The sequence below is a fragment of the Chenopodium album genome, chromosome 15 (assembly GCF_948465745.1).
Source record: "Chenopodium album chromosome 15, dcCheAlbu1.1, whole genome shotgun sequence".
NCBI lineage: Eukaryota > Viridiplantae > Streptophyta > Magnoliopsida > Caryophyllales > Amaranthaceae > Chenopodium > Chenopodium album.
The window spans coordinates 30,766,263-30,785,702 of NC_137848.1; the positions used below are offsets into that span (position 1 = coordinate 30,766,263).

General features: G+C 39.4%; 2 protein-coding genes across 2 annotated transcripts; one reads left to right on the top strand and one right to left on the bottom strand.

The window, feature by feature from the left end:
* Positions 1 to 6,057: 6,057 nt before the first annotated feature.
* LOC145582130 (ras-related protein RABF1-like) lies at positions 6,058 to 12,235 on the top strand. Its single transcript, XM_081639149.1, has 8 exons — positions 6,058 to 6,203; positions 6,331 to 6,407; positions 6,553 to 6,636; positions 6,729 to 6,823; positions 6,899 to 7,004; positions 11,120 to 11,209; positions 11,320 to 11,406; positions 11,895 to 12,235. The coding sequence occupies exons 1-8, from the start codon at positions 6,179 to 6,181 to the stop codon at positions 11,937 to 11,939; spliced, it is 609 nt and encodes a 202-aa protein (XP_081495275.1). The 5' UTR covers positions 6,058 to 6,178; the 3' UTR covers positions 11,940 to 12,235.
* A 1,665-nt stretch (positions 12,236 to 13,900) lies between these two features.
* On the bottom strand, positions 13,901 to 18,437 carry LOC145582131 (U-box domain-containing protein 14-like). Its single transcript, XM_081639150.1, has 4 exons — positions 18,053 to 18,437; positions 16,028 to 16,144; positions 15,481 to 15,894; positions 13,901 to 15,258 (listed from the first exon to the last, which is right to left on the bottom strand). Exons 1-4 carry the CDS (start codon positions 18,350 to 18,352, stop codon positions 14,188 to 14,190), a joined length of 1,902 nt encoding a protein of 633 aa, XP_081495276.1. The 5' UTR covers positions 18,353 to 18,437; the 3' UTR covers positions 13,901 to 14,187.
* Positions 18,438 to 19,440: the final 1,003 nt, after the last annotated feature.

The window sequence follows — 19,440 nt, forward strand, 5'->3', positions numbered from 1 at the left end:
ATTATTTTATGCTTTTCAGCACCGTCTGTACCAGCTACAGACGGCCAATATGTTTGAAAGGCGTCTGTCCCATCAGCAGACGCCCCAAACCCTTTGAAGGAGCCGATTGTTCTAAACAGTCGCTCCTACGAAATTTTATTAAGTTTATACCAACATTTAATCAATTACAAGGTCTAAGGCCAGATAAAAATAAAAAGAGACCGAATGGTCACAGTCTGCTCCAACATGAGTATGACCGTCTGCTCCAACATGAGTCAGATAACCGGCGACGCCCATTTGGGTGAATTCGTCGAGGAGAAGCATCTCCCATTTAGGTGGCACATTGCTCTACGAATATACAAGCGGCCCAACCGAATGCTAAGGCAGCACTCGCAGTCGTTTGTTTTAATCGAAAGTGAAATCTAAAAGGCCAGAATTTTCTATCTGTTCTAGCACAGTTCGGAAATGGTCACTGTTTCATAAGTAGAGGCTAACCGAGGCATAAAGCCGGATGCGCCTATTTTAGCTCAGGGGCAAAACAGGCGGAAAATTTTTATAAAAATGCGTTAAGTTAACTACTTAGCAATTATTTGAGGCTATCAGCCGGATGCCGCCTGATCCTTACCTATGGGGCAAGACAGGTGGACGAATTACTTTAACGAAAATCAGTTAAGTCCCAGACTTAACACTTTAATCTCAATGAGGCCAATGGCCGGATGCGCCTGTTTTTGCCTATGGGGCAGAACAGGCGGGGATTTTTCCTTAGCATAACAGCTAAGTTGGAAATTTGAGTTCTGTTCGAGCCAATGGCCGAATGAACACTTATTTTTGCCAAATTCTGGATGGACGTCTGCCGCGTGGTTTGGGGCAATCACCATAGTGATTGATTGACTTAGAAACCATGAATACTCTTCTAAGTATCAATAATTTCCAAGTCAATCAATCTCATACACCGAAACCACTCGACATCCGTCCAGGGGCAAGAACATTCACATGGTATACAGGTTATAATACTTAGCCAAAAAACATGCAAAAATTAACAATTCAAAGGACAGAATATGAAAAACTTCAGCCAAATGGCCGAATGATTCAAAATTAAGATGACCAATCGCCACCAGACAATTGGTTGAAATTGTTATCTGGCAAAGCCAGAAGAATTGTCAAATTACCCGACCCCTCGGTCGGTAAAAATACATAAATACTCGGCACACAGGCCGGAAAAGCAAGTACATGGCCATTCGGCCACAGAAACAGAAAATAAAAAGCTTAAGTGATCAGGGGAGAGCCTCTTCATTGGCAGCCGGCCTGTTGTCCTTCGGCTGCTCTTCATCATCTTTTTCTCGCTCCTCCGCCTGATCTTCCTCCTCCTCCCTAGAGGACGACTCCCCAGAAGAGTCGGACCCAGAGCCTTCAGCAGCCTCGGCCTCAGCATCAGCCTTGGAAGCTTCTTCCATCTCCTCAAGGAGGCGATCGTCGAGAGCTTTGCTGAGCTCATCAAACTTGGACTTCCAAATCTGATAGTCCGAGCCTAGCTGAACAGCCGCCCAAGTGTCCCACATGATGGTCTCATTGTCCCTGATCATTTGTTTGACCAGTTCAGATCTATCTTGCTCGGCACGGGACTCAAACTTGGCCCTCAGCTGGTGCTCCTGGTTGGTGAGACGCTGCTCCAGGCGGCTCACCCTATCCTGGGCCCTCTCGGCCTCATCCTTGGCGTCCTGAAGGGGCTCGAGCTCCGCCTTAAGGGATTTGATCTCCTTCTTGAGGTTGGAGACCTGAAGGCGGGCCGAGTCCAGATCCTTCTTCACCTGCAGATTGGCCTCCGACTGCAAATACATCATATCAAGCGTCAGAAATTCATTCTGAGCAATATCAAATTGAGCCCTATGCAAGGCGGACTCGGCCTGAGCCTTAGCAGCTTTTACCTCTTTGGACTTCTCCTTGAGGGGTTTCCCGAGCCCTTGGACGCGCAGCATGGCCTGCAAAAAGAAGCCGGATGGTTAAGAATCAGGCGGATAAAAAAAGAGAGACGAATGTAAAAGTGATTCAAGGCTAAGTCTACCTCACAAAGATTCCCTAGAATACCATCAAGGTCTAGGGTGCCGACTCCTCTGACGGATGCTTTATCATCCGGATCAATCACCCTCAGCATGGACTTGGCCATTTGAACTACAGTCGGCCTCTGTACAGGAACTGTAAGAGGAAAAAGTTAGAAAAGTACTCAAGTATGGATAACTTGAAGAAAAGAAAGGGAGGACGAATGGTCTTTACCGTCGCCCTCATCCACCTCCTCTTCCCCCAGAACCCTCTTCTGACCGGTAGAAGAGGCGGGCATTTTCCCCAAAAGCCTCTCCTTACCAGAAGAAGAGGGGGGCTTTTCCCCCAGAAACCTCTTCTCACCAGTAGGGGCGTCTGAGGGCCTCTTGGGCTTATGAGCAATGTGCTTCCGGCCGCCCTTGCCGGATGCGCTCACATCACCCGCCCTAGTCTTTTGGAGCTTAGGGTTGGATGGTTTGGACGGGGATTTGGAGGAGGTACCATGTATCATTGAAGACAAAACAAAAGTTAGAAAACATTCGGCAAAAACTCAGCATTAATCAGATGGGTGCTAAGTATAAAAATCCCACCCCTGGGGTACCGGCTGGTTGCTGCTCACCCCCCCCCCCTTGCAGTGGTGGCTTCCGTCCTGTTAAGGACGTTTGATCTGTATCTGGCAGCAGATACAGCCGGCTTCCTGGAGGCCGAGAGTTTCTCCATTGCTTTGTCTGCAAAAAAGAATCAAGTGTTAGACACATTTAACAAGTGAAGACAAGCAAAATAAATATGGCATATTAAACAGACGGCCGACTACCTCTCGGCATCTCAGTACTTAGCCCACAAGCGGCCAAGAACGTCCCTTCTTCAAACCATTTGTACAAAGGGAGATAGCATTGAGGGGTGACTTCCTTGTCCCCCTCATCATTCGTCTTCACAGACACGGTGAACAAACCCGCGTCCATGATCTCCTCCTTTGCTCGTCTAGGAAGAGCTGGCAATGCACTCCTGCCTGCTAGGAGAGGTGGATCCTTGTTCCACCTGTTATACTTTTGGTTCAGGCGGCGGTCGGCAATTTTGACTATGTAGAACTTAGTTCTCCAGTCTTTCCACTTGTTCTCTTTGCCGACAGCCATCATGTACCCCTTGCAAGTAGTCAAGGTGTACCAGCCCTCGCCACCCCTAGCAGGTGCCCTGCTAAGATAATGCATGTGGGCGAATGCTTCAAAGCTCGCCTCCACTTCCAGCATCTCGCAGGCGGCAACGTACCCCAGAATATTGATCCAGGAATTGGGTACGAGTTGCCAGATACCAAGTTGGTATCCATCCAAAATCCTCTCCACGGCCGGATGGAGAGGGAAGCGCAAGCCAGCCTGAAAGGCCGCCTCATAACAACCGAATGCTCGGTCTTCATAGTTGGCCATACTCGGCCAAGTAATGGTGTCGTCCTTATCGGGGACGCACAAAGTGAAGCCATGGCCCAAAACAACCTTACGCTTAAAACTTGTAAGGCCATTTGCCATGGCGTTCCGCCTGCTCTGCGGAACATGATGATAGTAGGGGGCTTTCTCCAAGCGCCTGGAAGCGCTCGGCTCGGCCCAGGATTCCCCCCTCTCAACTGCCAAGGACTCCCTGGCAGCATCTATTCTGGCACTTGCCTCCCCTGAAGAGGCGGAGGCATTATCTGAAGAAGATGACGAGGCCAACTCGTCATCTGAACTGTCATCAGAGCTAAGGGACTGCCGACTGGTGCCAGCAGGGTCCTCCCCTAGACTCTCTTCCGGCGCCTGTTCAGAAGGCCCGGCTGCATAGGTTTCATCTGCCTCCTCCAGTATCCTATCACTAGGAGTACCGCTTGAAGAGGACGAATGGTAATAGGTGGGGGTAGGAGGAAGATAAGAAGGGCTATCAGGGTGTTCCGACACCTCACTTCGAGGCACCCTCATCGAGCCGTCAGAATAAAGAGTTGACCATCCGACGGGAAAAAAGATCCATTGGAGTTAGTTTTTCTTGCTGTTCTTTTGGTTCTGGCCATTGTGTCCTGCACAGACACGAAACCAGTCGGATTCGGAGAAGTTTGCAAAGCACAGTCACTGGCCAAGCAGTCGGCACTGCAAGTTCTAGATTCAGCCGTCCCCGGTGACCGGCTGATCACTATCCTATGTTGTGCCGCATGCGGTTGGATACCATTTTTTCGAAAACAAAGAAAAAATGAAAAGTAAAAGAAGAAACAGGCGTTACCTTTAGAAGAAGGGTGAGAGACGCTTGGTTGGCTGAGAACAGTCGGACAGCGGGCCGAGTGTCGGATGCTTGAAAGCTAAGAAACACTTAGGAAATTTTGAGATTCTTAAAGTCAAAAGTCAAAGATTCTCCAAAGATTCGCAAAGGTGTAAAAAATCCGGGGGTGAAAACTTTCTATTTATAGAGGGGTTAAAAACCCTAAAACTTTCCCTCCACGGTAACTATTCAAAATCCGACCAATCGGATGCTGACACCTGTCACAGGCAACACGTGGCAAGCGCGTGTCACCTGTGAGGGGCAAATGATTTGGGTAAAAATACCCTAGGCCAGTTGGCCCAATCGGAGTCCGCCACGTGTCACTGAAAGGGGCGCCACCTTGGACCTCTCAGAGAACGACACGTGGCAGACAGATAAAAGGACCTGGGATTGGCGGCTTTCAGGCCCAAATCCCGAGGTCTGCAAAAGCTGCGTGAATATTCCCTAGGGCACGAAACCCTAGGGAGTGCACGTTTTTCGAGAAGCCTATAAATAGGAGATGACCTCCTCATTTATGGCTACACACAACGAAAAACTTCTGGACATTAAATACGTGATACGTACACAAAGAACCCTTTACACTCCTTCCGAGGAATATTCAGTGATTACTAATCATTGTCAGAACTGTCGCTCTCAAGAGAACAGTACACCCGAGCTCGGAATCCGAGCAGATATCCTTTAGATTCCGCACCTTATTCTTCGGACTTAGACTAACTTAAGCTTCGGAGGCGGACCACCGACCATTCGGTGTTCCGTTGTTTTGCAGGTACAGGCATCCAAGCGAGCATCCAGTCTTAGTGTTGTAACTCTCCCAAGGGACTCAAAAAACCCCGAAACAGTACCTATTTTAAATTAGTTACCTAAATAATAGCTATTACCTATTTAAAATTAATTAGCATTTTGTTTCAAAAAAAAAAAAAGCATTTGAGCGGGAAATATTTTCATGAAACAACGGCACGTGTACAGCTTTGAAAAAAAGATGACATCAATGGTTGCTACTTTAGTATTAGTTATAGAAGTGAAAAGGTGGGCCCCATTAACGTTGTTTTGGACGGAAAACGTTAATAGGTAGTGCGACCCAAACTTTTCTTAAAATAAAAAATAAAAAAAATAAAAAAATAAAAGGCAGTTGTTCACAAATGGCCCTATATTTAGGGTAATTCTAGATAAAATTTCCTATTGAATTCATTTCCTTAACTAGTGGACCCAATATATCATATTTTATTAATTTCATATTCTCTCTTTTCTAATTCTCTTAATTACTTTTTGTTTTTTTTTTACCATTTTTTATTCTTTCACCTACCCAATTACCTCCATATTTAATTAGTGTCTCCAATTTCTTCCTGGGAGTATTTTCTAGTTCTTAATCTACTTAGCCCCTGTTTGGTGGTAGCGTTTGAGGTACCGGTTAGCGTTTTGACCAGTCAAAACACTACTAGAAAAAAATAATAGTGTTTGGCAAAGTAGCGATTCTAGTAGCGGTTAGCGATAAAGGTAGCGTTTAGGTACCTTTTCTCAAATGTTATAAATAGTAGCGTTTAAAAGTAGCGGATAACGTTTGACAAATTTTTATTACTTTTTAAACAATGTTTATATGAATTTTGATATATTTTAGTATTGCAAGTGCTACTTTTGCCAAACACTAATACTATTAACAGTTACCGACTACTAATTCCGCTATTCACTACCTTAACAGTACCCACTGCTCGACTGTTAAAAGCTACCGCTACCGCTACTTTTTCCAAATAGGAAACGATGTATCTTATAATTTGTTGTCAACCAAAAAAATAGAAAAACTCGAGTTGGGCGTAGAATATTTCCCATTGCATTCAGATTCCGCCATCTCCATCCCCAGTTTCCCACTTCTGAAGAGACCTTCAACGCCCAAATGGGTTGCGCATCCTCTGCACCTGGTATATCATCTACTTATATTCTACTTTTCTTCACACTCTGATTAATTGGGTATTTAATATTAGGGTTCATGTTTCTTGATCTAATTTATTCATATCAAAACCCTTAATTTGGTTAATGTCATGGCAGATAGAACTATTAGAGGTCCAAATGGTCTTAATCCTGGCACTGAGGGTCTTTCCGATGCCAAAAATTTGAAAGTTAAGGTAGTTTTTCTTGCTGATGTGAATTTGGTGCCATTGAATTTTGATTTTTCTTTGATTAAGTTGCAGTTTTTTGTTCTGGGTATTGTTAATTTTAGCTGAATTTGGTGTAATTGAGGTTTTTTCTGATGCTAATGGTGGTTTTCAGCTCGTGCTTCTTGGGGATTCTGGTGTTGGAAAAAGCTGTATTGTTCTTCGTTTCGTACGTGGTCAGTTTGATCCTACATCTAAGGTTGAACGAATTGATTTCTGTTTAAATTAATTTATCTTGATTAGAAGAGAGATTGTGCTGAATTGTGTTCTGAATCTTTGTTTGATGTTAAGGTGACTGTTGGAGCATCTTTTCTCTCGCAAACAATAGCATTGCAGGACTCAACTACTGTTAAATTTGAAATCTGGGATACTGCTGGGCAAGAAAGGTATGCTGAATTTTGCAGAATGTTATATGTTATTTAATCTCGTACTATTATATGAAGTTTATTTTTTGATGATAGGTATGCTGCGCTTGCTCCACTTTATTATCGAGGAGCTGCAGTTGCAGTTGTTGTATATGATCTAACAAGTCCTGAGTCATTTACTAAAGCTCAATATTGGGTAAAGGTACGATGTCGTGACTTACTCTTTTTTTTTCTTAAGTTACTTCTACTCAATCAATGCACATGTTTAGTTTCACTTATTATAACTTGTTATTTTGTAAGTTACTTCTATTCTATCAATGCATATGTTTCGTTTCACTTATTGTTACTTGTTAGAGGAAATAAGTCATTTTTTGCCCTTAATTCTATTTTTATAATTCTGTTTTCTTGAGAAACAATGGATTCATGGAGTGGTATCCAAATTGGCTGTTATGTAGTATGTTTGGAAACATTTCCTTAGGTTGACTTAGTGTATAGCCACAATAGAAGGGCTATTGGAACTTGGAACAAATGTGGGGCAATTCAAACAGAGTTTTATTGTGTCTTCAATTACTGCATTGGGATAGACAATTAAAGTTGTGCATCTGTTGCTCATTGAGATAGAGAGATGACATTAGAATGCTATAAGAGTTACTATAATAGTCAAGATGACATTGTAGTTTTTGATGCAAAAGTTTCACGGAAAATTTAGCAAGAAATCAAAGGTGGGGGAAAGTATGCCCTACCTTCTTTATGGCCTTTGGAGTAATTTAGCTCTATCACATCTTGGCATATTTTGAGCTTTTCCTAATATGTAGCTTTAGATGCTTGTTATTTTTCAACTCAGGCCTCAAAAAGCACATGCAAATGCTTACTCTAGTGCTTTAGTATTGGGCCTCATTAGTCAATTGAGACCATAAGGATCTAAGACTGCGAAGATGAATGATTTGTTTCGTAGTTCATCAAAATATATAAGAGGCCATAGTAGGAAACTCAGCAAAGCTATGCTCTTAAGAATAAACTTATCCTCAGAGGTATTGCCTTGGTCATTTGAGGTTCATTTAATTGCTTTAGCCCGTCTCTATGAGGTGCATCCACACCTGCTAGGCTGCTGCCTATACATTGATTCATCTTTTTTAAATTGCGAAAAAATAAATAAAAACATATTCTTTATAACTTATGTGATTCCGTAAGGGCTCAATTGAGTTTCAATGTTCTCATTCTATTGATCGGCTTGACCTAATTTGTGTTTCCCAATAATAAAAGCAGTCTATTATGAGGTGATCTTTTATCTCTTTCAATCCCAATTCAAAGAAAGCAAACTTGTATAAATTTTTTGCAATATGAACAATTTCAGTATTTGAAAACACTAAATATATCATTTGGAAGTTGCAGCTAATATGCTTTGTATAGGCTTAAACATTTTTTGGCAATTTTAATAAGAACAAAAATTATACACTAGTTAATCTATCTACTACCCATGCTCACTTATCTTTATACTATTAAGATTATAAAAATAAACAAAACTATGTGAGCAACTGAACATTGTTCTGAAAATGCGATGGTAATATAAAATAATGTATGCTGATTCAATAAATGAGTCAATGTTTGAAAAGGTGCGCCTAAGGCGTGTGCTAGGCACTGAGGCACAAGGTGCTAAGGGTCATGCGCCTTTTGTGGTATAGGCGAGGTGATTTCGATGAGGCGCAGCTTAAGGCGAATTGAGGTGCATTTCTAAGGTGCACGGGGTTTTTTTTATTAGAATTTTTTTGTATTGTTTATTATATGCGCATCACTTCAATGAGGTGCGAGGCGCGCCTTAGGCGCAAAGAACTCTAAAAAGCCTTGGTGCGCCTTTGAGCCTTTTTTTATACATTGGATTCAATGCAAAATGCCCATGCATCCTTGTCTAACTACTTGCTCGTTCCATGTTGCCACTTGATTCATTTTGCTACATACTTGAATCTTGTTTGAATGAAGCTTGCCAAAACCTAGCTAGCTAACAAGTTGATCAATCCTTGCCACATATTAAATTAATACACAATCATATTTAAGTTGGTAAGACATAATATATGTCTAGAACTCATTTTCTCGAACGAACTAGTATTTCTCTCACCCTTTATCAACCAATCCATTATTGCAAATTAGCCAAAAAATATACATTTTTTTAATATAAGTTAGAATTTAGGAGATTTAGAATAAGTTGGAACAAGATTTTTTTACATGAAATGTAGTTTTATCACTACGAGAGTCAGTTGGGGATTTAGTGACATTGGATGGTAAAGAAAGTCTGTTAGTGATTGAATACTTGCATACGAATTTGCAAAAGAATGGAATCATTAACCAAGATGTACCCACATGATTAAGCCTGGTTGGCTCAAATGGAGAAGTGACTAGGGTATTGTGTGGTCGTTGCATACGTATGAAGTTTAAGGGAAAGTTTTATCGCGTGGCTATGAGACTAGCATTGTTATATGGGTCAAGCATTCAAGAAGGATCATATTAGGAAGATGGGAGTAGCGAAGATGCGTATGTTGAGATTGATGTGTGGGAATACTTTGAAGGATATAACTAGAAAATGAAGATATGAAGAGGAAAGTTAGCATTGTAGACATTAAGGATAAAATGTGGTAGAGCGTTGGTTTAGGCTGTCAAGCGGATAGGAAGATGCACCAGATAGGAAAGTAGAGGATTGGGATCAAGGGGATTTTAGAAGAGGTAGGGGAAGATCAAAGATGACTTGGAAGGAAGGAGTGACAAAAGGACATGAAGTTGGGTTTGCCAGAGAATATAATGTTTGATACAAGGGAGTGGAAGGAGAGAGGATCATATTAGCAAGTACCGGAGATATTTGAGTAGCTGACCCCATTCTTGTTTATATTTTATCACAAGACAAAAGTTAGTTTTCTTTGCTTAATGAGACGTTTTAGATGCTCTCCCATATCAAATTTGTTCTGGTTAAAATCAATTGGTTTTCAACATTTCCATCTTCTAGCTATCTTAATTGATTTTATACTGGATATTAGCTCTGAAATTTAAAATTTTACTTTACTCGAATCATTTTCTGTTAACTGCATATGTCCAGAGTTAGGTTTTTTCTTTTTTCTTTTTTTTTTTTTTTTTCTTTTGCAAACCAATGTTCTTTTCACAATGTGCCAGGTTTGGGCCTCAAAAGTAAAAGGATTTTATATCCTAAAACTTGGATTAAGTCTACAAATTTGGTGATCAGTATATAGAACAATCGGGGTGTTTTGCGTAAATGAAACGCTCATGAGAGAGAGACCTATATTGGTAAAAGTCATGCCATAAACCTAAAAACAAGGCATCTGGATAGTTATAAGATATATTTTTACATATGTTTGTTTCGATGTCATGCAATTAAGACCATTAAGTGCCTAAAATCATTCCTGCATACTTGCATAGATATGTCAACCATGAGCTCACTATACAAATCAGGTTTGGAGAACGTGCTTGCTCAGTTGCTCCTTACGACTCATCAAGCTAATTATCAATCTCAAGAGAAAATAACTATACTTAATGGTGATGTTGATGACTTGCTATCGGCACACACCCTCATGGAGTTGTTTGAGCTTGACTTTAGAGGTTCTAGATTGGAATTAGGAGTATGTTGAGGCTGTTGAGGCCTCATTTAAGTATCTTACCAACTGATTGCATACACTTGTACTTATTTGGGTTGAGTTCTATGGAACTCCTTTTGCATAAGTTTTAGAATAATTTCTCATATTGAGTTTTTAACTATAAGAGCATAGGTTTTACTTGCTATGGCATGCTTAACTTGAGTCTCGCTTGCCTGCCCTCTTCAGTTTTGTTGATTACTATTACTTAGCCTGAGGGAGCCAAGTGTGGGTGAATATTTTGCTTTCTTTGTGAGAGATTTTTGTATATGTTATCTTCACATGCCTATCATTTATTAAGGCTGCTCTAAGAAATGATTATTCATCCATGGATGCCATGGATAGTTTGCAGGACCTTGGGAGATCATGATGTATGTAGGTGTGTATCTAACAACTTAAGTTGAATGGATTGGTGTTATCAGAATGAATTGAATGGAGTGGTGTTGTTAGAATACACTGGCATTCCTGAATTTATTATGTTCAATGCTGATTGGGGAGAGTATAGAACATGGAGCAAAGTTTGCTTCTATTATTATCCTGTTCTTAGACATCAAGGTCTTGTGTGATCTTGTTATGACTTAAATGTTATTGACAATAGTTTCTGCCATTCTGGATGCAAAACATTGATGGCCTTGTTGAATCTCATCTAAAATTGATATTTGCATTTACATGAATGATTCTGCAGGAATTGCAAAAACATGGGAGTCCTGATATAGTCATGGCTTTGGTTGGGAACAAAGCTGATCTTCTAGATTGTAGAGAAATTCCTGCTGAGGTGAGTTACTGTGATAGGTTTTGTATATGTTGCATACAAGTATCTTTACATTAAGCTTGTGTTTTTTTTATCCTCTTTTTTTGATTGGTATTCCATATTGGTATATGAAGGAGGGAATTGAATACGCCGAGAAGAATGGGATGTTCTATATTGAGACCTCGGCAAAGACAGCTGATAACATAAATAAACTCTTTGAGGTACATATTGCAACATAAATCTTTAAGCTGCCTTTTTCTCATAGTATTTTGTCGACTCCCAAGTGTTGCTTTTCTGTTGAAGTTGCCTGAAAATCAGTTGAACTGTCAAAAAAATTACTTGTGCTTTAATTATTAAAATGCGTTCATAAATTTACCCTTTTTATATAACATATACTAATGTTAAAAGATGAAAATTTTAAGTCATTGTTGAAGACCATTAACATATTAAAACTTAGATTTAAGGCCATTAAGCATTAGCATATTAATTCTTAAATCTGAATCTGATAGCTAATTAGGCTGTTTACTTTGGAACAATAATGCTACTAGATTTAAACAAGTTCAAGAAGCTTAAATTAGGCAAAATAAGTTAACATATTAATTTTTATTTTTTTTACATCTAGAAAATAATGGCAATTACAGATAAAATATATCTACATCTTTACTAGTTTAATGTGTGACTTGAATTGACATATGCGGGTCTGCTGTAGGAAATTGCTAAGCGACTTCCTCGGCCTGAAACTTCATCATCATAGTTGGACCAGGGAGAAGAACATTCTAACAAATGGCAACATTTGAAGAATGCCACCGTTGTATAAATTTCCAATATAGCTTGTTCAATTTATATGGTATGTTTAAGGTGTTTGTATTGTCATTAGCAAATTGGATTTTAAGTTGATGTACAGCCACAAGAGTGGGATGACTTAATGTAATGCATACCCTTGTTAATTTCTTTTATCATCTGATATTCATGGTAATTATTTGTCAATAATACTGTGGACCTCTGGATATCTGTTGAATAAACCCCTCTCTCGGCTTGTTCCTTGTGTTATGATAATCAGTATGTCCTGTAATACATATTTCTCCGAATTAATGATGGTTTTATCAGAATGCTCTTCATAATTTTGCAGTTTGACTCTTCTTTTCGCAATACTGAATGGTAAGGCTATTAAGAAAATAAGAATTCTCAGCTTTCAGTACTTTTTTTTCCGACTGTACTCGGGTTGCTTTGAAACTTATTTATAGTGTCGTCCGCTACATGCCATCTTGTCTTACGGAGTATAATCTAAAATTGATGCTAGCTTTGCTTTAAAGTTCTTTGGACAATTCACCATGTCCAAAAAACTAAGTAGATGATAATGCTTTTCCCAGGGATAACTTTCTTTACTGGTACGCAAGAGAGGAAGAAGAAACCTTCCTGGAGGAACTTTTACTCTATCCATCTGCCAAATATTTGCCCCCTATCCATGTTTTTCGGAGTTGTATTGAGCGAGTAGGTAGATTTATTTTTTAGCACGTGGATATTAAACGGAGAAAAGCATTATCATCTTAGGCGGATGGAGTAACAGACATGCCATTCATAAGACTTAAGACGCAATTGAATTTGACTTCCAACTTCTACTTACATTCAATAGAGTTTTAATTTCCATCTCAAAGTTAAACATTCCATCCTATCATAAGTATATGGTTGGAAACTAGTAATGCAATCACAAGATGTTTAGCTTTTAACTCGTTACGATGATTTTGGCCGATTTTTGAATGTTTAGTTGCAAGTTTGTTTAACCGTTTAGGCGACTTTGCTTAACCAACTGAGGGCTGGGAGACATTGAGCACGAGTTTTCCAACATTCTCTAAAGTCGTTTGCCCTAATATGAATACTCATTTTTATCATTTATCTAGGAAGAGATTTGACAAACCCAAAACCGCATATTCCAAACACTATTATTATGCGATTTAAGGAATACTTAAGGAATTGAAATATACTTTCTCTGATTTTTTTTAATTGCACTATTTTCATTTGTGAGAAGTTGTATATTAATTACACCATTTCCCTATATAGCATGCTTTTTTCACTTTTTGATTGCGTTCACACACCAAATTCCCTACCTACCTTTGTTCACATGTGATATCAACTATTATTACTCCACCTTTTCTATCTCTATTTTTTTTTTTTTTTCACATGGGCACTTTTGACATACTCCATCTTTTACATTATTTTCTTAAATGGTGCAATATAAGATCGGATGTGCAAATCACAAAGGTTGTTGTGTAAACTTGGGAGATTCACTTCTTAGTCAATAGCTTGTCCATAGTGCAACGTTTGTAGTGGTGATTAAGAGTGTTAATTCAGGTGACTGGATAGAGTATGGTTGACCCACGATGAGTCAAGCTTGTTCTCTTTCATGAGCCCATTTTTTGGGCTGAAATGATATTAAATTCAAAAAATTGGATGAATAATAGGTTGCACAAGAGTTGTAATTGCATATCTAAACTTAATCCGTAAAGATTTGTCAATAAAAAAGATGAACCTCTATTAATCCCTTGGCAATGATTGTAGCATTTGTAAAGACTCCAGTGATAGACTCTCCTTTACATTCAAGTGAACAAAAATTTGAGTGAAAGATGGGATCAATGGAAATGAAAGGATAGAGGGGTGAGAGATTAAATTTACAAATCAATCAATCAATCAAACCTTAATCCCACAAGTGGGGTCGGCTAGAGATTAAATTTGCAAAGTAAAGAAAAATAAAGGTGAATAACAGATACAAAGTAACATTTAGTGATGTGATTTACATATATCGTTTATGATGAAATTTTACATTTACTTATGATTACACAATATATCAATACAAGTACAATGCACAAATTTAATTTAGTAAAATCTATTTACAAATGAGTACAAAACATTGCTATTGATGACTGGACACGGAGAGACAGTCCAGGAAAGAGTTAAGACTGAGATACTACATCTTCGGCTTACTGTTCTACTCAGTGCTTACTGTTCTACTCAGCAACATCTTCGGCTCGTTGCAGGAACGCTAAAAGACTTGAAGCCTTTCTCTTGGCCCTATCAGTGCCATTCTCTGAAAGTTCTTTTAATACTTGTTCAGCCTGCAGCTCCTTTGCTAGTTGCAAATGGTTTACATCACCCATGCAAAGTGACCAAAGTATTGCAGCAGCATTCTCTCTGTTACGGGGAGATCCAGTTCTTATTAACTCAACTAAGAGAGGAATTGGCTCAGCCTGCCCAATTGCGGATTTCCCCTCTGGATGGTTTGCAAGTATTGCTAGTATTGCTAAAGCCTCATCAACCATACCACCATCAACTTCCTTCAGAAATTTTATTAGAGGGTCTACAATCCCTGCCCTCACAGCTCGCACCTTGTTGCCTTGGTAAATTGAAAGGTTAAAAATTGCAGTTGCAGCATCTTTCTTTCCCCTAGGGGTACCCTGAATGAGTAAATCGATTAGAGCTGGTATTGCCCCCGCTGCTCCTATTGCTACCTTGTTCTCATCCACAACTGATAAGCTGAATAATGTAGCAGCAGCATTTTCTCTTGCTTCCATGCTACTGTTCTTCAGGACTTCTACTATATCTCGTATTGCCCCAGCATTTACAATAATGCCCTTGTTCATGTCATTAATGGAAAGATTAAGAAGTGCTGTCACAGCATGTTCCTGAGTTCGAGAATCAGGAGAAGATAGCAGTTCCACTAGCAGTGGTATGGCTCCTGCCTCTGCTATGCATACCCTGTTATCTGCATTTCTTTTGCCTAGCAGCCGGAGCTCCCCAGCAGCAGCCCGTTTCTCTTCTATGTTTCCATGGGCTAACTTCTTTAGCAAGGCAGCAATAGCTGCTTTGTCACAGTTGGAAGCAGAGTTGTTAGTTCTCCTGTTTCTACAAGCTCCTTGTGTCCTTGGTAACTCTACGCCATTATTCTCGCACCACAAAGTAATCAGGCTCTTCAAAACATAATTTGGTGTCAATGCTGTATGCAACAGAGTCTGTTGTGTCTTAGGACATGTCTTGTGACCAGCATCAAGCCATTTTTGAATGCACGATCTCTCGTACGTCTGCACAAAAGATTCGAAAAGAGCATTAATAGATATCAGAGTTTTTTGGCCCTGGATTGTAGTATCAAGATGCTGCTTGTTCACAAGAAACATTAAGGAGATTACATCGTCTACAATAATTAAAATCTGCACATGGACCCATTGACGAGTTTTCTAAATGAATTAACAAAAATGCAAACTCAGAAGAGAATGTTGGTAATATACTGAAACAAAACGCCTAACCTGGCCTGTAGATACGATAACAGGATCTTTCATTAGCTCAAGTGAGATAGGGCAGCGGAAGTCATCCGGTATAACAGGAGATCTATGCTTTATCATGTTTTTATCAACATCACGCATGTCAACTTCTGGGCTCACAGTTAGTAGATAGTCATTAAGCTTCTTAAATAGGGATGACATCATCTCAAATGAATCACCAAGATCACTACTGCTTGTGATGACCATTTCATGAAAGGCACGTGATTCTTTCCTCAGATCATCCATCGTCAAAAGGTGCAAGTTTTGCGATAATCTCTGGAGAACTGCAGCATCAGGCTCTGCTTCGTCCTGCACTTCTGTTATGTCCATCTCTATTTGCAGATCAGAGGATTCTGTTCTAGCTTTTGCTCGTAGAAATTGAGCATGAACAAGTCCAATCTAATGAACAAGAAATCAAAGACTGCCACTTGTAAGCATCTTATTTTTGTATGTGTGTGATGCTCTGTATTGAGAATGCATAAAATTTAATCATATCACAAGTGCATTCAGAATTTCAGATTAATAGTATTACCTGTTCTTGAACTTCTTCTGACAAACCAAGTCTATTATAAGAAATCTTACTCAGAGCTTCTTCAATTTTTCCTGTTATATGAAGAAATTCAGTTGAAATTTTGTCTCTTTGCACAGCCTGTCACAAGTAACAAGTTGATATGTTAGCTCCATCTACATTAAAAGTCATAATGCTCCATACAATGATGAAAGAACTTGCATAGAGCATGTTACAATATACAATGAGCTTGAAATATTAAATGAAATAGTTGACATGTGCACAACATGAGCTAGAAACAACTACACATGCTCCTAATCATCTTATTAGAACAGTGACTTTTTTCATCAGCCCTGCACTATATTTGGGCCCGTTTTACTTCACTTGGGAACCTTTTGAGTTCTGCAACAACTATCTTACCATCAATTTTAGTCTGCTTCAAAAATGCCAGACACATTTATTTCTATTAAAGCAACTTCACTAAATTTCTCTACAAATTATCCTTATTGATCCGAGGAGCATGAAGGAACATTGACATTGACCAGGATCAATAAACTCTCCAAAACCATAGCAACAAAGCTACTCATCTTACACACTAACTCCAACTACGATTGGGCCCCAATGAACAAGAAATGACACAACAAAGATATGGCCATAAGGGTATAGAACAAAGGAATTTGACTTCGGAAAGTGCTAAGTGCTATCTATCTACAAGGAAAAGATCAACGAATTAGGCAATAGTGTATCTGTATGCATGGATATAAAAGATTGTACAGAAATGAGTTGACAACTTGACATCAAACCAAGGTACTATATTGGGATCCTGGCTCTATTTTTCTGACAGTTTTTACATATTGATAGAATATTTATTCAAGTATATTAATGTTGTCTCAAACTTCTCTCTTCCTCCATTCTTCCTCCCCACTATCATTTTAGCTGTTTCAAAAGGACTAAAACTGCCTTAGAGCCAATGCAAAATTATTCTGCGTTTGAGTAAGAGTAGTTGACAAGGTTACTAGTAGGGAAAAGGTATACTTTTCCCTTTGCAGGAGGATTACTCTTAATCAATCTTGTATATCAAGCATACCCCTTATTGTCACTTTGTTCAAGATCCCAGTGCCAACTGCACATAAATCGAGAAGCTGATGCGAGATTTTAGCTCACAAGTGACTGTTGAACACTGCTGAGATTACTAATTAGTATTAATCTCAGTTCCTCCTACCTCCCAAGGTAGGGGGGAAGCATATAGTACAAGAAGGCAGCAGTTAACCAAGTAAGGAAATTGTATCCGGAACAGGAAAGGTGAGGAAGGAGGCTTGAGGTATTTAGTATGATTTGTTCGGATATGAAGAAGCAAGTGTTACTCAAAGTGCAAGTTTTTTACAAACAAGGAGTAAAAGAACACTATCGTTCCAGCTGCTTAGCCTGGATCAATTGATAGGCAGCTTGACCAATCAAGCCGAAATACATTATATGAACAGTATGCATAAAAGATTCTACTTTACCTAAACACCTAATCCAACCAAGCACTCTTTCAGGCGAAATTCTCCGGTTTTATACCCCAAATATTGTACCTACATTCTCCTTTCTTGAATCAGCTGGTACTGAACTACTCCTTAGATTTCAACCTCTATAAGCGGGTCGATTCCTTTCGATGATCTCATTCCCAACATATTCAGTTCATCCTAGCTTAGTACAATATAATTGTGCTTCATTCTTAGATCGAGATTTGCTTTGTGTTACTTTCATAATCCAAGTTCATTTCTCCTTTATTCACATACAAAATCAAGCACAACAAATTTTCCATAGAATACAGAATTACTTTACTAACATGGATCAAAATATGCAAACATAATTGATTAAATGAAGATATCATCAATAATCAAGCAAATCTGTACTTCTTAAACCACCTAAAAAATGCACTATTTCTAATTGAATTGCATTGAAATCCAAATCAAATCGAAACCCTCAATAGAAAACCATAACCCCACATCATTAAATAAAAAATTAACAAAAACCCAATAAAATGACACAGAAATTTAAAGATACCTGATAAAGTTTACTGGATTCCTGAACCCATTTGAGCAAATCTTTGGCAGATTTCAGCACGATTAAAAGTGATTCAAAGGATTTGACTTGGTCAACAGGAAGCAACTCAATTTCATCATCTTCTCTATCAACTAACTCCTCAAAAAGTGGGCTCAATAGCTTAACTCTACGCACCAAATTTGAGTATAATCTCTTGGAAGTGTTTTTGCATTCAGGAAATGAAGAAATTTCTTTGATAATTTGGATAAGTTGTGTTATTATTGAGTTAATATCGTTTGGTGAATTGTGATTTGGACCCATTTTTTGGGAGAGACTAAGAAAATGGAGCTGGAAGTTGGTATGGGTTTTGAAGAAGAAGATGAAGAACGATGGTTGATTAAAACAATGATGTTTCATTTTTTTTTTTTTGTGTGTGTGTGTGTGTGTGTGTGTGTGTGTGTGTGTGTGTGTGTGTGTGTGTGTGTGTGTGTGTGTGTGTGTGTGTGTGTGTGTGTGTGTGTGTGTGTGTGTGTGTGTGTGTGTGTGTGTGTGTGTGTGTGTGGGGGGGGGGGGGGAACCAACATAATTTAACTTGATGTACTCCCTTCGCGTTTTAACAAGAGTCTGTTTTGGTTCACTGAAATGAATTGAACTAAACTTATTGGAGCTTAAATGAACTGAACTGAATATTTTATGAGAGAAGGAATTAAGATAAGAACTGAAGTGAACTTATTGGAGCTGAACTAAACTGAAAATAAGATGAAGAGAACAGACCCTAAGTGTTACACTTTGACCGGCACATAGTTTTAGGCAATTTAATTGACTTAAATAAAAGGAAAAATTGTCACCATTAATCCCAACTTTGCTCCATCCGCCGATATTAATCCCAACTTCAGTTTATTCCCTATCACTCCCAACTTTACACCCTATTAATTTTTATCCACCCAACTGACCTGAAAGCGGTTGAAGAGGTAAACCTTGATGACTGGGGATTACTTGTACACGTGTCGCAACCTGATTGGTTAAAAACTTAAAAAAAATTAAAAATTAAAAATTAAAAAAAAAAACAAAAACAAAAACAAAACCACCCAATAACCGCCCGCAGCCACCCACGGCCAGCCATCCCCCTTCCCCTGGAGCATCAGCCACTAAAGCAGCAGCCCCATGCCCCCATCCATCTCTCTTCTCTCGCTCACCAAAGCTGGTGAAAGGAAAGGGGGCAGAATTCAACGGGGAAAGGGGGCGAATCGGAATTCAACGGGGAAAGGTGGTCAAAATTGGGGACGGAAGGTGGCTGGTCGAAATTCAATGGGGAAAGGAAAGGATGGAGAAATCTGGTGAGAAAGGGAGGAAAACGGACGGGGAAATGGCAGGGAAGGCGGCGAAAATGGTGGGGGAACTGAGGAAGG

Excerpts from the sequence above, each read along its gene's own strand:
- LOC145582130 (XM_081639149.1), top strand. The coding sequence starts at position 6,179 with ATGGGTTGCGCATCCTCTGCACCTG. Across the intron at positions 6,408-6,552 it reads CCAAAAATTTGAAAGTTAAG|CTCGTGCTTCTTGGGGATTC; the intron begins GTAGTTTTTCTT and ends GGTGGTTTTCAG. Across the intron at positions 6,824-6,898 it reads GATACTGCTGGGCAAGAAAG|GTATGCTGCGCTTGCTCCAC; the intron begins GTATGCTGAATT and ends TTTTGATGATAG.
- LOC145582131 (XM_081639150.1), bottom strand. The coding sequence starts at position 18,352 with ATGGGTCCAAATCACAATTCACCAAACGATATTAACTCAATAATAACA. Across the intron at positions 15,895-16,027 it reads CAGAAGAAGTTCAAGAACAG|ATTGGACTTGTTCATGCTCA; the intron begins GTAATACTATTA and ends CTTGTTCATTAG. Across the intron at positions 15,259-15,480 it reads TTATCGTATCTACAGGCCAG|ACGTACGAGAGATCGTGCAT; the intron begins GTTAGGCGTTTT and ends TCTTTTGTGCAG.